General features: G+C 49.5%; 3 protein-coding genes across 4 annotated transcripts in view; 1 reads left to right on the top strand and 2 right to left on the bottom strand.

The window, feature by feature from the left end:
• Positions 1 to 14,045, bottom strand: part of HSD11B1 (hydroxysteroid 11-beta dehydrogenase 1) — a 48,998-nt gene extending 34,953 nt beyond the window's left edge. The window contains exon 1 of one of the 2 annotated variants that reach the window (XM_070055241.1): positions 13,902 to 14,045. The gene's annotated coding sequence lies outside the window, so the exon portion shown is untranslated. Of the gene's footprint in view, positions 1 to 6,551; positions 13,763 to 13,901 lie in introns of those variants that run through there. The other variant, XM_070055242.1, reaches the window with a different exon arrangement.
• The window catches only part of C13H1orf74 (chromosome 13 C1orf74 homolog), a 132,288-nt gene that overhangs the window by 87,736 nt on the left and 18,116 nt on the right, over positions 1 to 26,436 (top strand). The window lies entirely within an intron of this gene.
• Positions 22,331 to 23,250, bottom strand: G0S2 (G0/G1 switch 2). Its single transcript, XM_002717541.5, has 2 exons — positions 23,098 to 23,250; positions 22,331 to 22,974 (listed from the first exon to the last, which is right to left on the bottom strand). The coding sequence occupies exon 2, from the start codon at positions 22,953 to 22,955 to the stop codon at positions 22,659 to 22,661; it is 297 nt and encodes a 98-aa protein (XP_002717587.1). The 5' UTR covers positions 22,956 to 22,974; positions 23,098 to 23,250; the 3' UTR covers positions 22,331 to 22,658.

Raw genomic sequence — 26,436 nt, 5'->3', positions numbered from 1 at the left:
GTTCTCATTTGTCAATCTTTCTGCCTGATGCTACTGTCAATGGACAGATTCACTCCTATTTTCTGTCCTATGGAACTTCTGGTGGAGGTGGACAAATACTTTTTTTTTTAAATTTTTATTTTTTAATTTTTATTTTTTGACAGGCAGAGTGGACAGTAAGAGAGAGAGACAGAGAGAAAAGTCTTCCTTTTTGCCGTTGGTTTACCCTCCAATGGCTGCCACAGCCAGCGTGCTGCAGCCAGCGCACCGTGCTGATCCGAAGGCAGGAGCCAGGTGCTTCTCCTGGTCTCCCATGGGGTGCAGGGCCCAAGCACTTGGGCCATCCTCCACTGCACTCCCGGGCCATAGCAGAGAGCTGGACTGGAAGAGGGGCAACCGGGACAGAATCCGGTGCCCCAACTGGGACTGGAACCCGGTGTGCCGGCGCCGCAGGCGGAGGATTAGCCTAGCGAGCTGTGGCGCCGGCCCAAATATGGTTTTGATGGAACACACTGACCCCTGTGCTCTCCTGTCCCCATCTAACAGATGTGGTCCGTGCTCAGGGCACTGGTGGGGGAGTCTCCTTGGAATCCACATGCCTGGGTGAGCCAAGGGCCTCTTGGTCTGACCCATTCCCTCAGTGAGGGCAGGGTACAGACAATGCTAGACAAGGTGTAGTTCCAGTTTTTTCAGATTATTCTGCTAATCCAGCTCCCATGAACTCCCCTCTGAGCCCAGGGGGACACACAGTTAGCTGAAAAAGCTACTCCCTGGAATGCTTGGTGGAGCCCAAGTAACACAAGAGAGCAGCCATGGAGAGCCCTATAATCTCAATCTCTGTCTCTGTCTCTGTCTCTCTGTCTCTCTCTCTCCGTCTCTCTCTCTGTCTCTGTCTCTCTCTGTGCCTTTTAAAAACAAACACAAAACTTGAAAAAATAAAAATGGAGAGGACTGACTCCAGCACAGCCACCGCACAGCTCCGCCCCATCTGCTGCTTTCTCTTGGCTGGTCAGCCCCGACTTGCAAGAAGCACATCAAGGTGTTGTAGCAGCCTGGGGCGGGGGGTGTTCTTAAGGTGCCAGCAACTCCAGCAGAAGCGAATCACTGTCCGCTAGGGTTGCCAGATTTAGCAAACAGAAATATAGAATGCCCAGTTAAATTTGAATTTCAGATAAACAGCAAATACTAAAAAAATTACTTATTTATTTTAAAGATTTGTGTTTTTGGGGAGAGAGAGAGAGATCTCTTTTATCTGCTTGTTCACTCCCCAGATGTCATCAACAGCCAGATCTGGCCCAGGCTGAAGCCAGGGGCCTGGAGCTCCATCCAAGTCTCTCACATGGGTGGCAGGAGCCCAAGTGCTTGGGCTATCATCTGATGACTCCCCAGGCGCGGGAGCTGGATCAAAAGCAGAGCAACTAGGACTCAAACTGCTCTGATATGGGGTGCTGCAAGCCATGGCTTAACCTGCTGTGCCACAACACCAGCCCAAGGAATGCTTTTCTAAGGATCACTAGATCTATCTTTCTGTCGATCATCTATCCTCTGTCTACCTATGTCTCCATACACCCATCTGCCCATCTCTCTATATCTCAACAACTGCAAAGAACATACTTGGACTAAAACATTAATCATTGTTTATCTGGAATTCAGATGTAACTGGGTGTTCTGTGCTTTATTTGATAAGCTTAGAGGAGCTGTAGCACTTCGGGAACACTGAGAAACTGTGCTGTAGGTATGGACTGAGCCTCCAGGGCCATGGCCACTGATAGCTTTCATATCTCCCTGTACCACGAGGTAGCCCAGCAGTATGGCCACAGATGGTCCCCCAGAGGGCTAAGGAGGAGAAGAAAAGGGGGACAAAGCACCTGGTGGCTGAGTGGAGGACTCCTCGCCAACATTTATTTAGTCAGGTATTTTCCATGTGCCAGGTACTGTGAATGGAACAGCCAATGCAGTGCCCTCCGATGCCTAAAGAAACAGCCGAAATGTTCAGGGATACCAGAGCCCTGGATGTCTACAGTGTGGGTGCACAAAGGAAGTGGTCCATTCCACGTGTGGAATTCAGATTTAACTGGGCGTTCAATATTTCCATTTGCTAAATCTGGAAAAGGCTTCCCAGAAGAGGTTAACCTTGATCTACATTGAATGTCCCAGGCAAGCGGAGAAGGGGAAGAGCCAGCACTGAGTTGGATCCAGGAGTGTGTGCTGGTTTCCAGCAGGGGGAGGGGACGTTGTTGGTTTGCAAAAACCTTCCATGCAGAGGAAGCTGTGTGAGAAAATAGAAGGAGGTGTGAAAGAGAATGACATGTTTGGGAAACTGGAAACAGCTCCATATGGCGGGATCCCCGACTCTCATGGGGTACCCTTACGTGGTGAGAAGCAATCCCGAGAAGAAAGCAGGAGCCACGCCTGCGAGGGCCTGGAATGCTGCTGGGATCTGTCGTCCTGGCCATTAAGTTCCCATCACAAGGCTGCCACACTCTGGCCTATTCACCCCCTCTCAGAAAGTTGCCTGCCCGCTGGCCCTCCTACCCCCATTGCCTTATGTAGAAAGTTCTGGATCATCTGTGCTGCACAGGGTCATCAACCCCTCTGTCTTCTCTCTACCAAACCTTCACTCCCCATGTGTGCCATGCTGGGAGTGGCCTTATCCCCAGAGGCTTGTCCCCCTAGGGCTATGCCCAGCAATGTTCCTGGGCTACTCCACACCTACCTGGATCCCCCACTGTGGCTTCTCCTCTTGGTTCTGCTCACACTTAGTGACCTCTCGGTAGCCCCTGCCACTTGTACCCCTCCCTCCCTTGGTTTCACATTCTCTGGGTTTCCTCCCTACTTCTCTGATTCCTTCTAGTTTTCTGTGTTGGCTTCTGTTCCCTTTTCCTCTTTTCTCCTCCTCCTTCTAGTTTCCCTGAGTAATTTCCCTCACTCTCATGGCTTCAGTTACCTTCTTTACTTTGATGGGTCTTACAAATTTCTGTCTTTTGCGCAGCATTTTATCCTAAGCATCAGGTAGTACAGTACAACCACCTGCTTACTCATTCTCTCTTGAAAGCCTCAGCATGCCAACACTGACCTAATTACTTTTAACAGCTTTATTTAGTACAGTTTATATACCAGGAGTTACCTCATTGTGATGGTGCAGGTCATCGAATTTTAGTGAATTGGCAGCTAGGAAAGCATCACCATAATCCAATTTTAGAACATTTCTGTTACTCTAAAAAGACCGATTTGTGTCATTTTCAGTCATTCTCTCTCCCCAGCCTCAGCCCCAGACCATCAGTAACCCACTGTCTGTTGCTATGTTCTTTCCTCTTCTGGACTTTTCATATTAGAAGAAGCACACACTATGTGCTCCTTTGTGTTTGTCTCTTTTCACTTAGCATGATGTTTTGAGGTTCACCCACAGTGTGCCACAGATCAGCACTTTGCTCCATTTTATTGTCAAACCACACTGCACTGGACAGATACACCACCTTCTGTTCATTCATTCACCAGCTCATGGATCTTTGGGATTTTCCACTTTTTGCCATTTATGACCAGTGCTGCTATGTGCATGGTGTCAAAGTTTGTGTGTTGGGGCACCGGATTCTGTCCCGGTTGCTCCTCTTCCAGTCCAGCTCTCTGCTGTGGCCCAAGAAGGCAGTGGAGGATGGCCCAAGTGCTTGGGCCCTGCACCCACGTGGGAGACCAGGAGGAAGCACCTGGCTCCTGGCTTTGGATTGGCATAGTGCACCAACCATAGCGGCCACTGAGGGCTGAACTAACGGAAGGAAGACCTTTCTCTCTGTCCCTCTCTCTCTCATTGTCTAACTCTGGCTGTCCAAAAAAAAAAAAAAAAAAAGTTTGTGTGGACACATTTTTATGTATCTCATGGATACACCCAGGAGTGGCATTGCTGGGTTGTATGTTAAATTTATTTTTGACTTATTAAGAACTGCCAAACTGTTTCCCAACAGCTTTGTATTCTTTGTATTTTTATCCACAATCTCCTAGTGATCTCTATTTCAATCAGTGGCTTTTCTATCCATCCAACAAATAATCTAGAACCCTTGGAGTCTCCCTCTCCATATCCTCCTGTGCCATCGGTCACAAAATCTAGTTAATTCTACCTCCTAAATATCTCCAGGACCATCTCCAAATCCGCACCCTCAAGGGGACTCTCCCAAACTCAGACCACACTGTTTTCTGCTTGAGCAAACTCCTCACTCCTCTCTCGGACCCACCCACAACTGTCTCACCTTCTCTAATCTATTTACATATTTAGTTTTGAAAAGAACTGCAAAGTGGTATGCAGAAAGTAATATATAAAACATAAATAATTCATGAAGCTTAAGAATCCAGTGAAAGCCTTGTGCGCCCACCACCCAACCTGAGGCACGGATACTGCCAACACTCAGGCTCCCTTTGGGCTCCAAGACACCCAGTTCTTCACGTGACAACCCATCGGCTCCCCAGGTTCTTCAGATAAAGTGCAAGCTCCCTATTTAGCTTTGCAAGTCCTTCATGGCTTTTGAAATCCTTTTCCAGGAACCTCTCCTCCGTTTCCCCACTGCACCTTCTCACCCTTCAACGGCACAGCTACAGAGAAGCCTGCCTGTGTACCCTTGGAGAGGCACGTGCTCCCCAACACCGGACTTTTCTCTTACCATAGCACTTGTCACTGTTTACTTCCAGTGCACATCTGTCCATGTTTCCCTTAGACAGAGCTCGGCGAGGGCAGTGGCCTGGGTTGCCTACGAGTCTTCAGTGCTACCACAGTGATTGGCACTTGGTAGGTGCTGGTGAGCAAGCTTTGAGTGCTAGTAGATGGAGTGATTCTGACACACCCACACCAGGTGCTTGGTAGGTGTTTGGAGCTCAGAAAAAGGTCCAGGCTAGAGGTATAGGCTCAGGAGAATTAAATCACCTAGATTAAAGTTGAAACCATAAATCTAGAGAAGACCACTAAGGAGGGGTTGAAGGCTAAGAGGGGACTATTCCATGAATGTTTAAGAGCCAAGCCAAAGAGGAGACCCAGCGAAGGAGAATGCAGGAGAACTGGGAGCAGAAGGACCCAAGGGAACAGGGAACACATGCAGGGCAGGGCTCAGTGGGAGGGCAGAGGGCAGGAGTGTGGTGAGTGACAAGAGGAGGTCCGTGACAGTGGTTGCGAGGGAGCCAAGGCAGGAAGGCCACGATCGTGGAGGAGGAGGCAGTGCTGAGTGTGGGCCTGAAGCATCCTCCCCAGGCGCTCGAGAGGCGTGCACAGCTGACGGAGGTTTGGAACCTGAGCGTAGGAAGGAGTCAGTCTTTCACGCAAATGCTCCCGACCCTTTCCTCTGTGCCATGGCTGAGCATTCTGGAAAAGCTTGTGGGAAAGACTCAACGGAGCTGGAAGACAGAATCACCAGGGGACGTGATTTACAGAGGCTGAATCTGCAGCTCGTGAGGTTGGACACTGAACCCTCACCCTCTGCTTCCAAAGTCGGCATGCCTGATGGCCTACCCAGCTTCCCTCCTTCAGTTATGGAAGGCAGATGAATGTGGCTTCCCCACTTATCCCTCCCGTCTCTTGACCACAACGTGCGCCTCTCATTTGGGCATCATCCTGCTCCCTCCTAGTCTCTGTATATTCACCCCTTTAAGGCAAGAACGTCTTGCTGTCTTTTCCAGGTTAAGTTTTCCATTTTCTCTCTGATGGGAGGGTTCATGAATTTTGAGGGTTTGGAAATAGCACCCACAAAACATCCCCAAAGGGAACAAACCTATTGCTAGTTTCTGTTTAGGTTGCTAAAAGCTTTAACAGGCTTCTGCCAGGAGAGGGAGCCCCAGGGCAGGGAGAGAAAGCTCAGACTGCAGATTTAAAACCACAGACTTAATTTCTGGCAATGTTTTCAGTAGTTCAGGGGGATTTACGGTTAAGAGAGGATGAAAGAGGGAGGGAGGAGAGACGCCTTTATATGACATATACACAGAAGCAGTGAAAACACACCAAGTACATACGGCCCAGACTCCCTGCACATGCTCACCAGTTCTGCTCTGGCCCAGTGGTTCCAGAACCTCCCAGAATCACCTGGGGAGCTAAGGGCAGATTCTCAGACCCCACCAAAGCCTATTGAGTCAGAAGCATCCAGGATTAGATGCAGGAAATGTGTGCTTTTACAAAGCTCCTGACAAAGATTCTTTGCTTGGCTAAATTTGAGTCAGGTTCCTAAACCTTCTACGCCCATCTGTGCATGTCTTTGTAAAATCCAGCTTTAGCAAAGAGCCCTGCTAAGTCAGTGTAGCACGATTCCCCATCGTGGGCACGTATCATCCTTGCTATCTAACTGGTTGCATAGTCCTTCGCCACCTCCCCACCCCACCAACCTCCAACCCGCAGGTGATTGATGTCAGATCCCCTCCATCCTGGGCAGGAAGCCTGCTGGGTCAGTTCTGTCACAGCCACTCCTGCCCCCGCCCCCTCCTCCCTGTTTCCTCTTAGTGATTTTCCATCCACCAATCAGCACCCTGCTCTTTGGCTGTGAAGTCTCCCTTGTTCCTGCTGCATTCGCGATCCAGCCCGGTTCTAGGCTGAAGTCCCTCCTTACCTTAGTATCCCTGCATGCAATCTGCTTATGCTGCTTTAAATGCTTTCGGGCTGTTTCTCTCCAACAGTCCTTGGCTGATCTGAAGTGAGCTGAGAACCAGACTGGTGAGCTGCCTTAGGCAATTAGGTAGATCCATTAACTCTGGCTGTTATGGTTTGTCTGAGACTTAACGTAATGGCCCCAAGCATCAACATCTTACTAGTAGGTAGGATGTAATCCTGGGAGTCGGCTGTGTTATGAAGGAACCATTTCCTTTTTTAAAAAGAAAGACATTGATTTTTAAACTTATCCATATAACACACATGGAGGGTTTTAAAACCCACGTGGCTGGGGCGGTATTGTGGCACAGCGAGGTCAGCTGCCTCCTGTGATGACATTGGCATCCCCTGTGTGAGCGCTGGTTCCTGTCCCAGTGCTCTGCTTCCCATCCAGCTCCCTGCTAAGGTGCCTGAGAAGGCAGCAGAGGATGGCCCGAGTGCTTGGGCCCCTGCACCGATGTAGGAGACTCAGTGCTCTGACTATTGTGGCCATTTGGAGAGTGAACTGAAGGATGGAAGCTTCTTTGCCCCTCTGCCTTTCAAATAAATAGAATACATCTTATTTTAAAAAGGCACATGGCATGAAAAGAGTGATAACAAATAACAGTGAACCTTGCTCTTTCTCTCCCCAGGCCTCAGTCCCACTCAGGACCAGTCACTTGTAAATATTAATTTTGGGGGCCAGGCTTGTGACAGAGTGGATTGAGCTGCCACGTGTGATCCCAGCATCCCACTTGGGAGCGCCAGTCCCAGATCCAGCTGCTCCACTTCTCATCCAGTCCCCTGCTAATGTGCCTGGGGAGGCAGCAGCTGATGACCTCGTGTACTTGGACTCCTGGCACCCACGTGGGAGACCCTGATGGAGTCCCTGGCTCCTCGCTTCCACCTGACCCCACCCTGGCTGTTGTATCTATTTGCAGAGTGAACCATCAGATGGACAATAGATCGATCTCTCTCATTCTTCCAAATAAATTAATTTTTTAAAATATTACTTTTTCCTCATGAGAACCAACTCCATCTTTTGAAACAATGTACTTTTTTTAAAAAAATTATTTATTTATTTGAAAGGCAGAGAGAGAGGTCTTCCATTCACTGATTCACTCCCCAAATGTCTGCAATGGCTGGAGCTGGGCTGATCCAAAGGCAGGAGCCAGGAGCTTCTTCTGGGTCTCCCATGAGGGTGCAGGGGCCCAAGGACTTGGGCCATCTTCTACTACTTTCCCAGGCCACAGCAGAGAGCTGGATCAGAAGTAGAGCAGCCAGGACTCGAACTGGAGTCCACATGGGATGCCGGCACTGCAGGTGGTGGTGACTTTACCCACTACACCCCAGTGCTGACCCCAAAACAATGTGCTTTCACTGGTACTTCTTGATTGTGCAATTTTATTTTATTTTTTTAAAGATTTATTTATTTATTTGAAAGTCAGAGTTACACAGAGAGAGGAGAGGCAGAGAGAGAGAGGTCTTCCATCTGATGGTTCACTCCCCAATTGGCCTCAGTGGCCGGAGCTGCGCCAATCTGAAGCCAGGAGCCAGCAGGGGCCCAAGGACTTGGGCCATCTTCTACTGCTTTCCTAGGCCATAGCAGAGTGCTGGATCAGAAGAGGAGCAGCTGGGTCTTGAACTGGCGCCCACATGGGATGCCGGCGCTTCAGGTCAGGGCGTTAACCTGCTGCACCACAGCGCCAGCCCCGCTTGTACAGTTTTAGATGTTACTGACTGACTTATGAGGAATATCAGAACTCTGCACTCATGCACTCACTGCACCCATGTCGATTCCTCACACTGTAATGCCACAATTCTCACTCAGTAACTAGCCAGCGTTGTGATGCTCATGACTCACTGTTTACAGCTGTGCCAGGTAGCGCACTCTGATTGCAATTCCTGCGTGCTTTGTTTTCCCCGGGAGTTCATAATCACCTCATTTTCATTTCTTCGCGTTCTATAGTTTCCCATATTCTGCAAACCCTCTGACAGCAGCTATAGAACTCAAATAAATAAATCATATTAATTGGGTGTCCGTCAGCTCCTTGTCTTCTTGGAGACATCCGTCCAGGAGTCCTCTTCCTCCTCCAGTGTGCACTGGGCACTCGGGCAGTTTATCTGGGGACATCCCTTTGACATTGCCTGGGACTCTTATTTCTCTCTTGCTTCGTGTATTTCCTTATGAATAGCAGGGAATTTATTTTGAGACCTGGCGTGCAGGAGTGATATTTCACATTTTCAGCATCTGTATGTGGGCGTTCCTGCGTCACACCCTGGCCACATGAAAACCAACGGGCAGTTCCAGCCAGCCCTGTCTGCTTGTCCTTGCTTTACCTGCTCCTCGATTGTTTGTTGGCTAAGTGAGGATTTCTAGAATGGAGATTATGTTCTCTCAAAACTGGATGACATCACCATATTGCCTTTCTGTCTCTAGCTTCCAGTATTGACGCCGAGAAGTCCAGTTTCTGCTTGGCTGCCCAATCTTGCTTTGTGAACTGTTTTTCTCTATCTAGAAGTGTGTGCCAACAACGTGCTTCGGTGAGCGTATGTCAGGTACCCACTGAATCCATTGTGTATGAAATGGGAATCTTTATTTTGGGAGATATTGGAGAAATTTTTAAGATTGATTTATTTGGGGCCGGTGCCGTGGCTCAATAGGCTAATCCTCCGCCTTGCGGCGCCGGCACACCGGGTTTTAGTCCTGGTCGGGCGCCAGATTCTGTCCCGGTTGCCCCTCTTCCAGGCCAGCTCTCTGCTGTGGCCAGGGAGTGCAGTGGAGGATGGCCCAAGTCCTTGGGCCCTGCACCCGCATGGGAAACCAGGAGAAGCACCTGGCTCCTGCCTTCGGATCAGCGCGGTGCGCCGGCCGCGGCAGCCATCGGAGGGTGAACCAACGGCAAAGGAAGACCTTTCTCTCTGTCTCTCTCTCTCACTGTCCACTCTGCCTGTCAGGAAAAAAAAAAAAAAGATTGATTTATTTGAAAGGCAGACTAACGGAGAGAGGGTGGGAGGGAGGGGAGCGGGGAAGAGAAAGAGATCTTCCATCTGCTGGTTCACTCTGCAAATGGCTGCAATGATAGGGGCTGGGTAGGGTCAAAGCCAGGATCCAGGAGCTTCTGCCAGGTATCTCATGTGGGAACAGGGGCCCAAGTACATGGGCCATCTTCTGCTGCCTCGCCAGGTGCATTAGCAGGAAGCTGGATCAGAAGGGGAGCCCCTGGTATTCAGACTGGCACTGTGGTGTGGGATGCGGGTGTCACCAGCAGCGGCTTAAGCTGCTGTGACACAGTGTGGGCCCCTGTCAGTCTTCTCTTTGGTTGGGTGCTTTCCACAGAGCAGACTCCTGAATTCTTCTGCCTCGTGTGGGCCAGGGTGGGATGGGCAGGGAGGGGTAGAAGCCGGGCTGTTCTTGCTCTGGGAGCCGCGCCAGGGAAAAGGCTGAGCCATCTCATCTTTCAGCACGGAGGCCTCCGCTCATCTTGCTCCCCCTCATGCCACCCTCTGTGGTGCCTGGTGTCCCTGAGTCTGGTGTCCCTGGGTCAGTCCCTCCAGAAAACAGGCCGTCCTTCTCCGCTGATTTTACTCCCATCTCACCCTTTGCTTTTGGGGGCTCCCGGTGCCCTGATGCCCGAGGCCCTCCTGAGCTGTGTGGCATCTTGCCAGCCTCCTGATGTGAGCCTCAGGATTGCTGCATCCCTCGCCACTGTCTGTGCACCTTCCGTCCTCCGCACGGGTGCCGACATCTCTCACCTGCTAGCGTCTCCATCCCCTTATTCCTGTTCCTCCTTGCCCTGGAGGTTGTAGCTCATAGATTCTCCCACTGTGAACAGTGCATTTTACAAGGAAGCAGAGACGGAAATATTTGTTCAGAGTGACGTGTTTAACCCCAGATGGCCTTTTTTGAGTGGCCTGTCAGTCTGGGAAAGAGTGGAAGTTTCTAACAGTGACATCTTTTTTCTTGTAAAGGTGCCAAAGAGTCAAGAGTGTGGATATGAGACTTTTTTTTAAATGGCTTTAATGGAAGAAAAGGTGGAGAAATATTTCATTTTGTTCATCCATCTATTTTTTCGCGCATTTATTGAGTGCCAGTGTATGCCTGGAACTGTGTTAGGTTCTGGGAATATAAAAGCTGATTGATGTGATTTCTGCCTTCAGGGACATTGCAGCCAGGCGTAAGGAGAGAATGCAGGTAAATGGAACTTGATGCTAGGCTGATGATTCCAATAAAAGTGTATGCAAGGTTAGGGAGGTACGAGGTGGACCATACAGATCAGCCCAGGGTAGCAGGAGGTATGAGGTGGGCTATACAGATTTCTGAAAGAGGTGGCTCTGGAGCTAAAATGTGAAGACTAAGTACAAGTTATGGAAGTTAGAGGAAAGGCACTCCAAGCATAGGGTCAAGTGAGGGTCTAGACACAGCATGCCATGTCAAAGTGGATAGAAATAGCTAGAACAGCATTGGTGGTGTGGCTTTCAGGGTTAAACCACCACCTGAGATGTCCATTCAAATCCTGGCAGCTGCTCCACTTCCAATCCAACTCCCTGCTAATGCACCTGGGAAAGCAGTGGAGGATGGCCCAAATTCATTGGCCCCTGCACCCACACGGGAGACCATGATGAAGTTCCAGTTTCCTGGCTTTGGCCTGGCCTAGCCTAGACTGTTTGAGCCATTTGGGGTAATGAACCAGCAGAGGGAAGATCTCTGGTTTTTTTTTTTTTTTTTTTTTTTTTTTTCCCACTCTGCTTTTTCAATAAATAAAAGTAAATCACAGGAAAAAAAAAATAAAAGAAATAGCTAGAGCAAGGGTTCCCAGAGGGAAGGGCCTGATTATATCCGTGACAGTCACTAAATTGTTAAAATCCATGTCAATACAGAATGTGACCTGGACATACCAACAAGGGGTGCAGAAGTAATATATCACTGTCTCTGAATTTGAGCAAACTTAAAGAAGTGCAATATGGGGCCCAGTGTTGTGGCACAGCTGGTTAAGCCACCACTTACAATGCTGGCATCCCTTTTCAGTGCCAGTTTGAGTCCCAGCTGGTCCAGTTCTGATCCACCTCCCTGCTAATGCTCCTGGGAAAGCAGCAGAAGATGTCCCAATTGCTTGGACCCAGCCACTGCAGCCATTTGGGGAGTGAACCAGCAGATGGAAGCTCGCTCTCTCTCTCTCTCTCTCTCTCTCTCTCTCTCTGTCTTTCTAGACTTTCTCTCTCGCTCTCTCTAACTCTGCCTTTCAAATAAATAATTTTTTTAAAAAATAAGTGCAATTTATAAAAGGAAAATACTATGAAAATTTGATGAAAAGATGACAAGTAAAATGTTGAATCAACGGTAGGTAAAATATTCTGGTTTGGGGCCGGCGCCGTGGCTCACTTGGTTAATCCTCTGCCTGCGGTGCCAGCATCCCATATGGGTGCCGGGTTCTAGTCCCGGTTGCTCCTCTTCCAGTCCAGCTCTCTGCTGTGGCCCGGGAAGGCAGTGGAGGATGGCCCAAGTGCCTGGGCCCTGGACCTGCATGGGAGGCCAGGAGGAGGCACCTGGCTCCTGGCTTTGGATCGGCAAAGCTCCGGCGTAGCAGCCATTTGGGGGGTGAACCAACGGAAGGAAGATGTTTCTCTCTCACTGTCTAACTCTATCTGTCAAATAAAAAAAAAAAAGATACTTCTCTATAAAAAAAAAATTCTGGTTCTATCAAGACAAACCTCCTTACTGCTCACTGCTTACTGTGATAAAACAGATTCTGGAACAGCTTAACTATTAGGAAAATTTATTTCTTCTTTCTATTTCTGTCAGGCAAGGATTACTTGAGCGTATTTTAACTGAATATTATGTAATCCTCAGATGCTGTGTGTGTGAGCTTCTGGATGTGTGGGCACCTTCGTGTGCAGGTTGGGTGATTTCTGGAAAGGCCCCTGCATGGGACCAGGTGAACCAGGTTCCAGTTTCTCCTCTACCACTGACGTGTGACCTTGAGCAAGGCCCTTTCCTCGTCTTAGCTTCAATTTCCTTACCCAGCAAACAAGAGGAATCAAATTAGATTACCTTTAAGATTTGTTCCAGCTCAGAAACTGGAGGCAGGGAGCTTTTAGCTGTACTGAAATTAGTATTAAGAAAGAGCTAAGGTTTTCGGATTTTACGTTCCCATCATACTAAAGAGGAGAAGGCAATTCCTTTCAAATCTTGGCAAGCAAAATCACAGGGGACTTCGTTCCATCTCCCCTTGCCTCTCCCACTCGCTTTTCAGTTTCCGGCTCTGATTCACTCACAGAAACCCCAAAGAGAAATACTGGCATTAAAAAAAAAAAGCACTTCAAATTTAACTCTGTGCCATTGTTAAGCTCTGTTGGAAAAGTTGGGGGAGCAGGACTCTTAAAAGCCAACTGTTGTGAACACACATCATCATCATCCAGGGATGCCTTGTGAAGCGTGTGCCCAGCTATTTTAATCCCTCCAAGTGCCTGGATCAGTGCAGCACAGCCCTCTGGGTGATGCCGCCTACTGATGGCAAGCGAGGGTTTGGGTTAAGTGGGGAGGGTGGGGAATAGCATTTCCTTTTCCTGTTAGGGCTTCTCTAACTCCCTGACCTTGGAGCTCTTTCTGAATGGGCCCCTTTAAGGCTCCGAAGATCACTGCCCTGAGCAGCCAGGCTGGACTGGGATTAAGGGACAGGTGTAGAGCACGTTTGTTATTTTGATGGACAAAATGTAAGCCTCCCCTTGTCCAGTGAACACGACTTCCTGAGATAAAACAAGCCTTCCTCAAAGCTCCAGGTACATTAATGATGCTAAACCACAGCACGCAGATATGAGCACTCTAAACCAAGCCCGAGAAGCGACGTAGTGCTTGTGTTTGTCTTCGGTTTAAAGCCGATTTTTGAAAAAACACTTACAACCTGCAATCTTTGTAGGATTCCAAAAGAACATGCAGATTTTTTAACACTATCTTTGCAACTTTTTTGTTCCAACTTAACTTTCTGTCCCAAAATGATCAGAGTGCTCTCAGCCAGTAACAGGCATCTGACTCCATCTGGGTCTTCTCACATCTGCCCTCCTACATATTTGAAAGCTGATCGGATATTTCTTCTTTTTTTTTTTCCTTTCTTTCTTTCTTTCTTTCTTCCTTTCTTTCTTTCTTTCTTTTTTTTTTTTTTTGACTAGTATTTGACATTGAAATTTGTCTTCCACCCAGCCTCCCAGTTCATTTCAATAGGCTCAGTATTTCAATAGCGTTTTTTTTTTTTTTTTTTTTTGAGTACCTACTAAGCACTAGGCCCTGGCACAAATGTTATTCTATTACATATAATGTGATGTTTAAAAGTCTTACCTTGAGGCTTCAAACAAGTTTGACTTCTTCTTATTGATCTCCTTTTCCCTTTGCTTCTCTCCTCTCTCCCTCCTCCTCTGCCTTTCCTTCTGTTTCATCTCTTCCTTTGCGGTTTCCCACTCTTTGGGGAGGGGCAGGATTTCCTGCTCAGAAGTTGGTTGGTTTCTGGGAGGAGTCAGAAGACCTGATTCGGGACTGCAACCAGCTGGTCTGCCACCTGATACAAGAAGGTGAAACCCAGGCCAAGGAAGAAGGCCCTTCGGCTGGGACTGAGCTGGCAACCGGGAGGCGCCTGCAGAGGGAGCCCCGAGGGGGAGCCAGGCAGGGCCAGTCCTGGGCATCGGGCATCAGGTCTCCCCAAAGGACAGAGCAGCCCCCGAGCGCCCAGGATGGGAATGCTTGGAAGTGGTCCTGGTTGCCCGGGAGAGTTATCCATTACTATTGTTAGCTGTAAATGCAGGAGGGGAGGGGCGTGCCAGACAGAGCCCCTGCCCCACTCCCCGAGCCGAGGCTCATTCTCAGATTCCTGGCTTGGCCTGAAAGGAAGTCACTGAAACAAGAACGGAGTTTGGGCAGATTTTCCTTCCCCACCGGGAGAGACGCTGCAACGCAACGTGTTCTGTGACGGCAGCGTGTCCACACCTTTTTTCAGTTATCAAGTCCCAGGGGAATTATTTATGTGACTTAGAAACCACTATAGATGGAGTAGATGGCAGAGGGGAGTCTGCAGTGGACTCCGTGGGGGTAAGGGCTGCAGTGGGACAGTAGCTTCATCCTGGTTCACACCAATTAATGTTGGAGGCTCACATCCCAGCCATGTATGTTCTTCTGAACCAAGGCATGGGCTAGAATGCATAAAAGGATTCACATTCTCTGTCCATTTCTTTACTCCATCGACAAATAGTTGTGGAGCACCTCTTCTGTGCCAGGAGCTGGAGGGGAGTGCTGAGCCACACTAGATGTAGCTCTGCCCCGGTACTCTTGGAAAGTTCCCAAAAGCCTGTTTTCATTTTTATTTCATTTATAGTTTAAGATTCTTTTGTCCACTGTACTTGTCTTGTCTGTTTGCTGTTACTGTAACAGAACACCGAAAACTGGGCGATTTCTAAGGCAAAGGAATTTATTTGGCTGGTTGTTCTGGAGCCTGGGAAGTCCTAGTGCATGACCCTGGCATCTGCTCAGCTTCTGGTGAGGGCTCTGTGCCACTTCAATTCATGTTGGAAACCGGAAGGTCCATGGGTGTGTGCAGCAGAGGCAAAGCATGCAAGGCAGCGTGCTATTTATTTATTTATTTATTTAAGAGGTAGAGTTACAGACAGTGAGAGGCAGAGAGAGAGAGAGAGAGAGAGAGAGAGAGAGAGAGAGAAGTCTTTCATCTGCTGGTTCACTCCCCAGTTGGCTGCAACGGCCGGAGCTGAGCCTGTCTGAAGCCAGGAACCAGGAGCTTCCTGCAGGTCTCCCACACAGGTGCAGGGGCCCAAGCGCTTTGGGCCATCCTCTACTGCTTTCTCAGGCCATAGCAGAGAGCTGGATTGGAAGTGGAACAGCCGGGACCGGTGCCCATATGGGATGCCAGTGCTGCAGGCCAGGGCATTAACCCGCAGAGGATTAACCTGTGCCATAGCACCGGCCCCATGCAACCTTGCTTTATACAGCCTACTCTCACAGTGAATAATCTGTTCCCAAGAGAACTGCATTAATCCCTCCTTTTTTTTTTTTTAAGATTGATTTAATTATTTGAAAGTTACAGAGAGAGAGAGGAGACAGAAAGTTTCCATTCTCTGGCTCACTCCCCAAATGGCTACAATGCTGGGGCTAGGCTAGGCCAAATCCAGCAGCCAGGAGCTTTTTCCAGGTCTCTCACATGGGCCCAAGTACTTGAGCCATTTTCCGTTGCTTTTCCAGGCGCCTTAGCAGGAGCTGGATTGGAGATGGAGCAGCTGGGACTTGAACCGGCGCCCAGATGGGATGCCAGCACTGCAGGCTGTGGGCTTAACCCACTGCAGCACAGCACTGGTCCCAACATTAATCCCTCTTAAGGACCCAATCCTCTCTTAAGGGCAGTAATCACATTTCCGCATGTATTTCCAAGGGAAAAAGCCGTATTCAAACCATAGCACTACCTTTTAAAGCCAGGTTTCTGAAATTGCTTTTTTTTTTTTTTTTTGAATTGCTCTTTGTGTTATATTTTCTTCTTTCCTTGGCCCTCTGGGACATTTGCTTTCGTTTTATACAGCTGTGTTATTTACACCCTTGCTTGCATACCCTGCTGCTTTGAAGTCCTTTTCCTCTAGTGAAGGAGCTGAGCATTCCCTGAGCCAGGTGGTGCGTATCTGGAGTCTGGAAGTCGCGCTCTGAGAAGCACAAGGGTAGGCGCCATTGTTGTGCGGACATCATGGAGCCCAAGCACAGACTGAGTCTGTGCAGGCCCATCACGTGATGTGGAAAACATCAGATGTCGGAGGCTATTGTGGGCCCAGCTCAGCAGCCTGCTGTACAGTGAACACTTGTTTATGAGAAGGACGTTCCATAAGAACAACAAAAGTATAGTAGTATGTACTGTACATCATTGTAAGTACTATATATATATATATATATATAATTTTTTTTTGACAGGCAGAGTGGACAGTGAGAGAGAGAGACAGAGAGAAAGGTCTTCCTTTGCTGTTGGTTCACCCTCCAATGGCCGCCGCGGCTGGCGCACCGCGCTGATCTGATGACAGGAGCCAGGTACTTATCCTGGTCTCCCATGGGGTGCAGGGCCCAAGGACTTGGGCCATCCTCCACTGCACTCCCTGGCCACAGCAGAGAGCTGGCCTGGAAGAGGGGCAACCGGGACAGAATCCGGTGCCCCGACCAGGACTAGAACCCGGTGTGCCGGCGCCGCAAGGCGGAGGATTAGCCTAGTGAGCCGCAGCGCCGGCCCTGTAAGTACTATATTTTATGTGACCTGCTGACTGCACAGTAGGTTGGTTTGTCTACACCAGCATTGCCACAAACACATGAGTAGTTACAGTGTGATATTACAGTAGTTAAGCCATCCCAGGCAATAGGAACTTTTCAGCTCCATTCTAATTGTATGGGGCCACCATCATATATGTGATCCATCATCGACTCACATGTCATTATGCAGCACATGACTGCACCTAATGCAATCCTTAACTGTGGCATAAATGTCTACCTGGCCTCCTGAGGCTTAAGAAAATCTTTAATTAGAATTTTTAATAAAGGTTTATTTAAGTTTTTAGAAGTCAGAACTACAGTTAGAGAGAGAGAGAGAGAGAGAGAGAGAGAGATCTTGCATCTGCTAGTTTACTCCCTAGATGGCCACAAAGGCCAGGGCTGGGCCAGGCTGAAGCCAGGAACCAGGGGCTTCTTCCAGGTCTCCCACATGGATGCAAGGGCCTAAACATATGTGCCATCTTCCACTGCTTTCCCAGATACATTGGCAGGGAGCTGGATCAAAAGTAGAGCAGCTGGGACGTGAACTGGTGCCCATATGGGATGCTGGTGTTGCAGGTGGTGGTTTTACCACTACACCACTGCACTGGCCCCAGAACTCTTATATTAATTGACACCAAGATTTAAATGCAATTTCTTTAGGGCCGCCTTCTGATTAAGCAGCTTTACAATGTGATTGCTCGTTTGCAGAGAAAACTTTGAAGAAAGGCAGGTGTACACAGAAGATCAGTGGAAAGAGCGAAATGCAGGGAGGTTGGGTTTCAGAAGGCACCAGGGTCTTTGAGCAAGAATTCATGAAATTCTCTTGGAATTTTGCTTTGAAACCTCAGCATAGCAATTCAAGACGCTACTTATCAACCCTTCGGGGTTTTGTCTCCTAAGTGTTCTGGTGTTCCTGTTACATGTGTGATTTACTGGTTTCGACGTGTGAGAAGTTCTCCCTGGTGGCCATGGCTAGTCTGACTCACACTCTTTGCCCGTTATGAAAGTAAGTGTGAGAGTTAGGAGTGCGGTCAGATCCACACGGAAGGCAGGAGCTCTTCCAGAGGAGGCTGTGGTTCCACACAGATGAAACCAAGAAAGGCAGGAGAGGACACTGAGTGAGAGTGCATGTTTCTGAATGGCATTTTGGGTGCCCTCCTAAGCCAAGGTGAAGGGCCATGTGATCCTTCCGATCCAGCTCTCTGCTATGGCCTGGGAAAGCAGGGGATGGCCCAAGTCCTTGGATCCCTGCATCTGCATGGGAGACTGGGAAGAAGCTTCTGGCTTTGAATCGGCACAGCTCCACCCCGTTGTGGCCAATTGGAGAGTGAACCATTGGATGGAAGATCTCTCTCTCTCTCTCTCTCTCTCTCTCTGCCTCTCTGCCTCTCCTCTCTCTGTGTAACTCTGACTTTCAAATAAATAAATAAATCTTTAGAAAAAAAAGGGGCCATGTGATCAATGACCTGACAATCCTTGACCCTGGGATACAGACTAAAGGTGACCTTGTACACACTGACAGGACAGCGTGCTTTCATGAAAGTTTTGTAAGGGACACAAAGCTGAGTGTCACCAATTGCCTTTTCCCAAATACTGGTCAGGCAACTGGATCATTGTTATCCCTGAGGTCCAGTTTGCACTGGGTGGGCGACTTTCTTGGTTCATGTCTCCATCCATTCCCTATGGAATGCTGCCTCATTCTTGTATCAGAATAAAACAAAAACACATAAAACCAGACTTTATTAAAAAATCTTTAAAAAGGGGGGAGTGAGGGTGCCAGGGCATAGGGGATAAAGCCACAGCCCACAGTGCTAGCATCCCATATGGGTGCCTGTTTGAGTCCTGGATACTCCAGCTCTCTGCTATGGCCTGGGAAAGCAGTGGAAGATGGCCCAAATCCTTGGACCCCTGCACCCCCGTGGGAGACCCGGAAAAAGCTCCTGGCTTCTGGCTTTGGATTGGCCCAGTTGAGCCATTTGGGGAGTGAACCAGCAGATGGGAAACCTTTCTTCCTCTCTCTCTCTCTCTCCCTCTGCCTCTCTGTAACTCTGCCTTTCAAATAAATAAATATTTTTTAAAAAGACTTTATAATATAGGAAGACAAAAACAAAGTGAGCAGTGTTTATAAAATGATATGTTTCCAAAAAAGTCTAATGGACTTATACGAAGGCCTTTATCAAATTATCCAATGGTATACTTCCAACATGAAATATCACTTGATCTTCTACAAAGAACTATGTCCAATTACTCAGTGATACACCTCCCCTACAAAATGTCTAATTACTTTATACAAGGGTCTAGGTATATTTATAAGAACATGTACCTGTTGGTTTTGATATACTTTGGAATCTGTCAGCTTGAAAAACAAAGAAGGTAAGTCAGACAGCCTGGACTTGCTGGAGTTTATATGTGGACTCTCTTCTCTGGCAGCCCTAAAACCTCAACAAAGTTACTGAAACTCTGTCTTGAGTGTCTTCAATTCCTTCCTCATCTTTAAACAGTGCTTTCCTTGGAGGGGGGTAAGTTCACAAATTAAATGAGATAATACATGCAAAGTTCTTACAGCAGTATCTGACTGAAAGTTATTATTGTTACAATATTTTAAGGCTTAGGTTTTTAACTAATGCTTTTGTCTCCTAGAAAATACCTTAACCTAGCGGTTAAACCTAATGGTTCTCAAACCTGGCAAAAGCAAAACACCTGTTCATCACCTTGCTCTTTGTGAAACACCATAAAACTTTGATCAGTTCTCCGCGAGTGAGATCCCAGTGGAAAGAATGGGTCATCAAAAAAGGAGATACCTTTCTCTGAAGGGAGGAGAGAACTTCCACTTTGACCATGGCCTTGTGTAAATATGATCAGTCAGTGAACTCAGGGGGCTTCCATAGCCTTGGCAGCTCATGACAAGAGCCTAGGGTGATTACTGATGCCATAAACAAGAGTGTCAATTTGTTAAGTCAACAACAGGAGTCACTGTGCACTTACTCCTCATGTAGGATCTTTGTCCTTAGTGTGCTGTACATTGAGATTTAATGTTATAACTAGTACTCAAACAGTATTTTTCACTTTATGTTTCTGTGTGGGAGCAAACTGTTGAAATCTTTACTTAATGTATGCTAAACTGATCTTCTGTATATAAAGAGAATCGAAAATGAATCTTGATGTGAATGGAAGGGGAGAGGGAGTGGATAAGGGGAGGGTTGCAGGTTGGAGGGACGTTATTGGGGGGAAGCCATTGTAATCCATAAGCTGTACTTTCGAAATTTATATTCATTAAATGAAAGTTAAAAAAAAACAAAACTTTGATCAGTTGATACAAATGGATACATCTACAAAGTATATCAAAAGCTACAGCTCTTCTCTTGTTCTGGACACTCTACTTCTACTAGTAGGCATTAATTTGCTTTAGCAGCCCTGTCACAAGCCCTTGTTAGCTTTTATTGCGCTAGAAAAGCCTTTCTAATGCTGTGGTCATTCAGTTGACTTTTTGGACCCAAATTCTGTACTGCATCTTCTCTGTTCAGTTTCATTCGGTTTGCTTCCGTGCATAGCTCCAGCCTACTGAGCCATTGAACCCTGGCTCTGCTATCTCAGCTCTTAAGTCACTAACAGAACTGATAAGTACACCTTCTCTCCTTGGGTTGTTGATGAAACTGCCCAAGGGTATAGGGCCACGGGCAGTTTTGTCCCTGTGTTGGGAGAGGGACTTAATCATGCTCAACTACAGCCAGACACTGTCTCGTGAGACCACTTCAGAACCTGGACTCCCAAACTGTTGGCAAACCCTTTTCCTTTCCTTTCCTCTATCACAGAGTTTCTTTTCCTGATCCTGGAGGGTTCTCTGGGAGAGAGGGGGTGCAGGGCTCTCTGTGCACCCCAAGGTGTATAGCAGCATCAGTGGCGTCCACTGTTCAATGCCAGCAGAGGTGTCCCTCCCCCACCACACAACCAGAAATATCTACAGACACTGTCGTATGTCTCCTGGGGGGACAAAATTGCTCCCCCTTCAATTTAAAACCACTCCTCTAACTTCACAAATGGACTGATTGAAGAATCAAGTATTTATTAGAGAGCTCCTATTTATCTGGGATCTGACAGTTTCTGTGAACACTGAAGAGGGCTTGCTCTCTGGCTTCCAGATTCTACTACGAGAGCCATGATCTTGCCTACAAAATAGCTGGAAAAGATTCCCTTACTGAGTGGCCCTGGATGAGACCCAGACTGCAAGACCTGTAAGAATTCAGAGAAATGAGATCAGTGAGGACAGAGAAGATTGGAAATGAAATGGAGGAGTGTGGGAGGGTGTGTGGGGGGAGTGGCTTGGAGGAGAAAGTCTCATCAGGCAATACCCAGAGCCATGGTTTTGTTTGGCAAAAATGTGTATTTGATGACCAGAGTCAAGTGTCTGTAGGTGGGTAGGGCAGGTAACACTAACATGCAAGGCAAATGGCAAACTGGTTCTCTCTTTGAGAGCCATGGCTTAACATTCCCTTTGCTGGGCCTGCAGAGCCACTGAGTTAGTTGTTACTGCTCAGCAGGCTCTGGTGGGCGGGAGGAAGGGGACTTAAGTCTGTGACAACCGGTCTTTTTCTAGTCTGGAGCTTTCCGCTATGACCTGAACTCATGGTGAGGAAGCTGAGAAGAATAAAGGCATCATCTGATTGGGCCTTCTTGGGAGCTTGCCTCTTACCCTGCCAGGTAGCTCGCTCTCCCTCCCCTCCCCCTTCCCCTCCCCCTCCCCCTCCCCCTCCCCCTCTCCCTCTCCCTAAAACACTTAGGAGCATTCAGATGTGAGGGACGCATAGCTTTCCTGTGCTAGTTGCTTCTCTTTCATTCATTTATCCTGTTATCAGTGGATTCATGTAATTTTTTTAAGATTTACTTTTTATTTATTTGAAAGAGTTACAAAGAGAGGTAGAGTGAGAGCGAGAGAGAGGTCTTCCATCCGCTGGTTCACTCCTCAAATGACCACAGGAGCTAGAGCTGAGCTGATCCGAAGCCAGGAGCCAGGAGCCTCCTCTGGGACTCCCAAGGAGGTGGGTCATCTTTTACTGCTTTCCCAGGCCACAGCAGAGGGCTGGATCAGAAGCGGAGCAGCTGGGACTCCAACCGGCACCTTCATGGGATACAGGCGCTGCAGGCCGGGACTCTAACCTACTGTGCCACAATGCCAACCCCATTCATGTAATCTTAAAATGCTAAGTCTGATGGGATCTATACAGCTTTCTTTCTCCCCACCCCTAACATGAAGCAAGGAAGGGTCCGTCAGTAGGTGCATAGACAATAATAATACTAACAGACAAGTAGTATGATTGGAGTCCCAAGGTAGGAAGCAAGTGTTGTCTGACCCTCAGGAAAGTGCTCCCTCCACAGGGGGCAGGTGAGACTCTGTGATCAGAGACACTCGTCGCTGTGTCTCTCTCCATCACTCTGCACCCCCCTCCCGGCTGCCAGCCCTGGCCACTCTCGGGAATTAGATAATAAACAACAGTATAAAACGTTTTTTTATTTCAAAATGCAAAATGGTGGTCACTGTAATACAGTAACAACAACAACAATAATAATAGTATAAAAAGCATCTCTTTCCTCCCTCACGCACTCAGCTCCAAGCGACACAGTTTGGGACTTGCCATCACAAGGCAGTGCTGCACAGCAGCCAGACTCCACCCGAACTCCTCTCGGGGCATCCACGCGTGCCAGGTCAGTTCTAGGTGTCACCGGCTTCTTGGAAGTCAGTCCAGGCAGCGCCTGGCTCCGCTCTCGCCTCTGGCGACAGGCTCTCTGCACGTCTCTCTCTCCGGTTCCTTGCGGTGCCTACGAGGCGTGCAGGCGGTTGGAAAGGGCCCGGCCGCAGAGCGCGGCCGCCGGCTGCTTGCCCTTCTCCGGCAGCGCCCGTCGCTCGCGAGCGGCCCGCAGCTCGGCGGCCGCCGCCTCCTGGTCCCGCAGGCGGCCGGCCGCGGCGAAGGGGCTGCACACGGTCTCCACCAGGCCGATGACGGCGCCCACGAGCGCCAGCACGCCGCCCAGCACGTAAAGCTTCACCAGCTTGCTCCTGGGCCGCGCCGCCAGCATCTCCCGGGCCAGAGGCAGCAGCTCCTGGACGGCTTCCATGCTTGCGGGTGGTGGCGACCTGCGGGACAGCGGAGGGAAGGGGACCTAAGCCGCCGAGGGACGTCTCCAGCGGTGCGCGCAGCGCTCCCTGCCCCCCACCCCCAACCCCGCCCCGGGACCCAGCGCCGGGGCTGCGGCTCACCTCGGCTGCGGTCAGCGGTCAGCGTGTCCGTGGGTCCGGCCGGCCTCGCGTCCTGCTGCTCCTCCTCGGCAGACGCAGCTCTTCCAGATGGCCACTCTGCAGCCGGCACCTGGCAGCTTCCCCGGCCGCTTATATCTTTCGTCCGAGACCCGCCTCCCGGATCCCTGGCCGGGGCCACGCTGCGGGCGCCAGGGAAAGGAGGAGGGGGAGGAACAGAGGCAGGAGCGGGGGAGGGACCTGGCAGAGGTGACCACGAACTGCGCACGCCCCCTACGCGTGCTGGGGGGACTCGGACAGCGGCAGCCCCCACCCCCGGGGGGGGGTGTCCCGTGCATTTCTGGCACTGGCTGCACTTTGTGCAGTGGGTGGGCGCACGGCCTCCCATGTCCGGGAGGGCCTGAGAAGGACCCCTCTTGGGGCCATCTGTAGGCTTCTATGTAAAAGAGAAATCTTCCAGTTTTACTCACAAGGGTTGTCGCTTTCCCACGTGTGTGTTGGCGGATGGGAGAGGAGAAGGCCATGGAGGGATGGGGTAATGAGCAGAGCAGGTCTCCCGGCGTTGGAGACCGCGGCTGGGGCGAGGGGTACTCTGTTTTCATGACTGGGTTTGTTCAGAGGTGCATGCATTTTGGAATCACCTGTTAGGAAATTGTTCCTTGAGTGGGCCTTTGGGGGCTTTTATGTGCTGAGGGGTGTGTGTGTGTGTGAGAGAGAGAGAGAGAGAGAGGGTGCTGGTGGTGCAATCCTTGGCTCCCGAGTATCCCCACAGGTATTCTGTGTATCTGGCAACAGCTCTGAAGTCCAAATTGTCCCCAGGCCCACTGGAGAAGGGAGGTTGGGGGCTGTGCAAGGCAAATGTGCTGTTGGTGAGAGTTTGTCTGCTTGCCTAGAAGGGAATGATTTCCTGCTCCTCTATAATTCTTTGCCCCCTCCTGGGATCTGGGGGTGCAGCTTCACTGTGCCAGCTCAGGTCGATCATGGTAGCAGTTTAGGGGTGAAGGATATGAAGTGGGCAGTTGGGGGTAGAAGCCAGGGAGTGGAGAGTCTGCTCAGGTTAGTTTTGACTGGGACTGAACATCAGAGTGTGGGGCGCTCTAGTTCAGCCTTGGTTATCCATATACCCGAGTTAGCAAAGTAGGGCAACGAGGAGGGAACTGGGCCAAAGGGCTTTAAGCAAGGGAGAGGGCAGAGGGAGGATTGGGATAGACTGGCCAGAAAATTGCAAAGGTTGGTGATGCAATCTTGCAACAGTCTTAGCGTTCAGTGGGGCTGGTGGCAGGGCAGGGGAAAGGGCTCGTTCCGAGATCAGCTATTTTAGTCCTTGGAAACATTCAGGGTCGTTTTTCTCTGGGGTCTGAGGCAATCTCCCAGACAAGTCAGTTAAAAGTGGCAGCAGTAATAAAGCCACCCTTTGACTCGGCTGCTATTTGTTCAGGTTAAGGATTGGTGTGGGATTGCTCGAGGTTACCTAAATTGCTTAGTTAAAATTTTATATTCTGGTGGACACAAACAGTCAGGGTGACCAGGGTCCAAACAGAGGATGATGTCCCCTGCTTATCATTCTTTTAACCAGAGTAGGCAGGAAAATTCTTAAACAAGAGCCCAAGCCAAGTTTTAGTATCGGTCTTGGCATTTTCTTTGAATCTTCCTTGTGGGTTTGGATGGATGTCTAGTAACTGATTGTGAGCTTTCCCCGTATCTGTATTTCAAACTCCGGCAACTTCTGGAAGAGCATGTGACAGTGTGCTTGGTCTGAGACCTTTCACTGGGTTTCTGCTCTCCAGATGAGTCAGCCCAGCTTTGGGCCGAAAACTCCAAAATTGACAAGCCAGGAAGTAGTTCCTGTGTGTCTGTAACTCAAAGATGCAAACCACACATGGTCCCGGGTCAGCAGGCTGTACTTTTTATGGGGTTCCCCTTTCCTGTGATTTGCTCTGTTGGAGCACGTCACCAGCTCAGATCAGTTCCCCTCTTTTCCTCTTTGATAATCTGACTTTGAACCCCAGGCCTCCACAACTTAGTCGCAAAGGCTGGGGGGAGGGGGAAGCAAGTGCCAGAGACCGAGGACCCTGGTGGATTTGGTGTCCCTGCTTTGGGTGATACTTGGGGCTGAGCAGCAGATGTATGAAGCTAAGGAATGCAGCGTCAGTTCGTGCCATTCATGCCTAGGAGTTTCTGAGCACAGCTCCTCTGCTCCTCTGCATGGGTGGAGGAAGAACCCAGCTCTTAACTTACCTAGGGTAGGGGTGGCTAGGTAGGGTTTAGAAACTAAACTCGTATTTTAACTGGTCTGATGTCACTTTCTTTTTTTTTTTTTTTTTTTTTGACAGGCAGAGTGGACAGTGAGAGAGAGAGAAAGGTCTTCCTTTTGCCATTAGTTCACCCTCCAGTGGCCACCGCGGCCGGCGCGCTGCAGCCGGCGCAGCGCGCTGATCTGATGGCAGGAGCCAGGTGCTTCTCCTGGTCTCCCATGGGGTGCAGGGCCCAAGCACTTGGGCCATCCTCCACTGCACTCCCTGGCCACAGCAGAGAGCTGGCCTGGAAGAGGGGCAACCGGGACAGAATCCGGCGCCCCGACTGGGACTAGAACCCGGTGTGCCGGCGCCGCAAGGCGGAGGATTAGCCTAGTGAGCCGCGGTGCCGGCCCCTGATGTCACTTTCAGAGAAGTGAAGCGCTGTGTTGCGTCATACCAGTCAGGCACAGGTCACAGCTGTGAAGATCACACCAAGCCACAGAGTGACTTCAGGGTTGAGGAGTTTTTTGAGATGCAGGAGTCCCAGCGCCCAAACTGAGTTGCATTCTGGGTGAAGTGGAACAGTTAGTCACCCTACCCTCCTGTCTACCCCGACATTTATTTAACTCTTGCCATTTCTATAAAAAGGGAAGTGTCAGCTTGAGGTTTACTTTGCTTTCCAAATCTCATTCTCCCAAACAGTAAAACATCCTGAGCCCTCTGTGTGGGGAAGAATCACAAAGGTGAACATGAGGTCAAGGGGGTAAGGGCTGAGGAGGGACAGAGCTGTCCCCACAACTGGGCCTTGGGGAGCTGAAGGAACAGGAGACGGAATTCCAGCTTCTCTGTGTTCTTCAACAGAGTCCCCTTCTCCATGTCCCCAGCAGACACCCCCATTTTATTTGTTTTGCAGACCTGAAATCTTGTGGCAGTCCCTCAGAGAGGCCTTGCCCGCCCATCCCAGCCCACCACTCTGCCCTGGCGCGCTGTTTTATTTTCATGTGTAGCTCTTGTTACCTGCTTTGTGGTGACAGACTTACAGGTTTGGTCTTCTCTTGTCCTCCACACTCATTGCAGGATAAACTTCATGAGGGCTGCAGCTTCG

This window comes from Oryctolagus cuniculus, chromosome 13 (assembly GCF_964237555.1).
Source record: "Oryctolagus cuniculus chromosome 13, mOryCun1.1, whole genome shotgun sequence".
In the NCBI taxonomy this organism is placed as follows: Eukaryota; Metazoa; Chordata; class Mammalia; order Lagomorpha; family Leporidae; genus Oryctolagus; species Oryctolagus cuniculus.
Note: the sequence above shows the minus strand (reverse complement) of the source record. Positions and strands in the feature narration are given on the sequence as shown.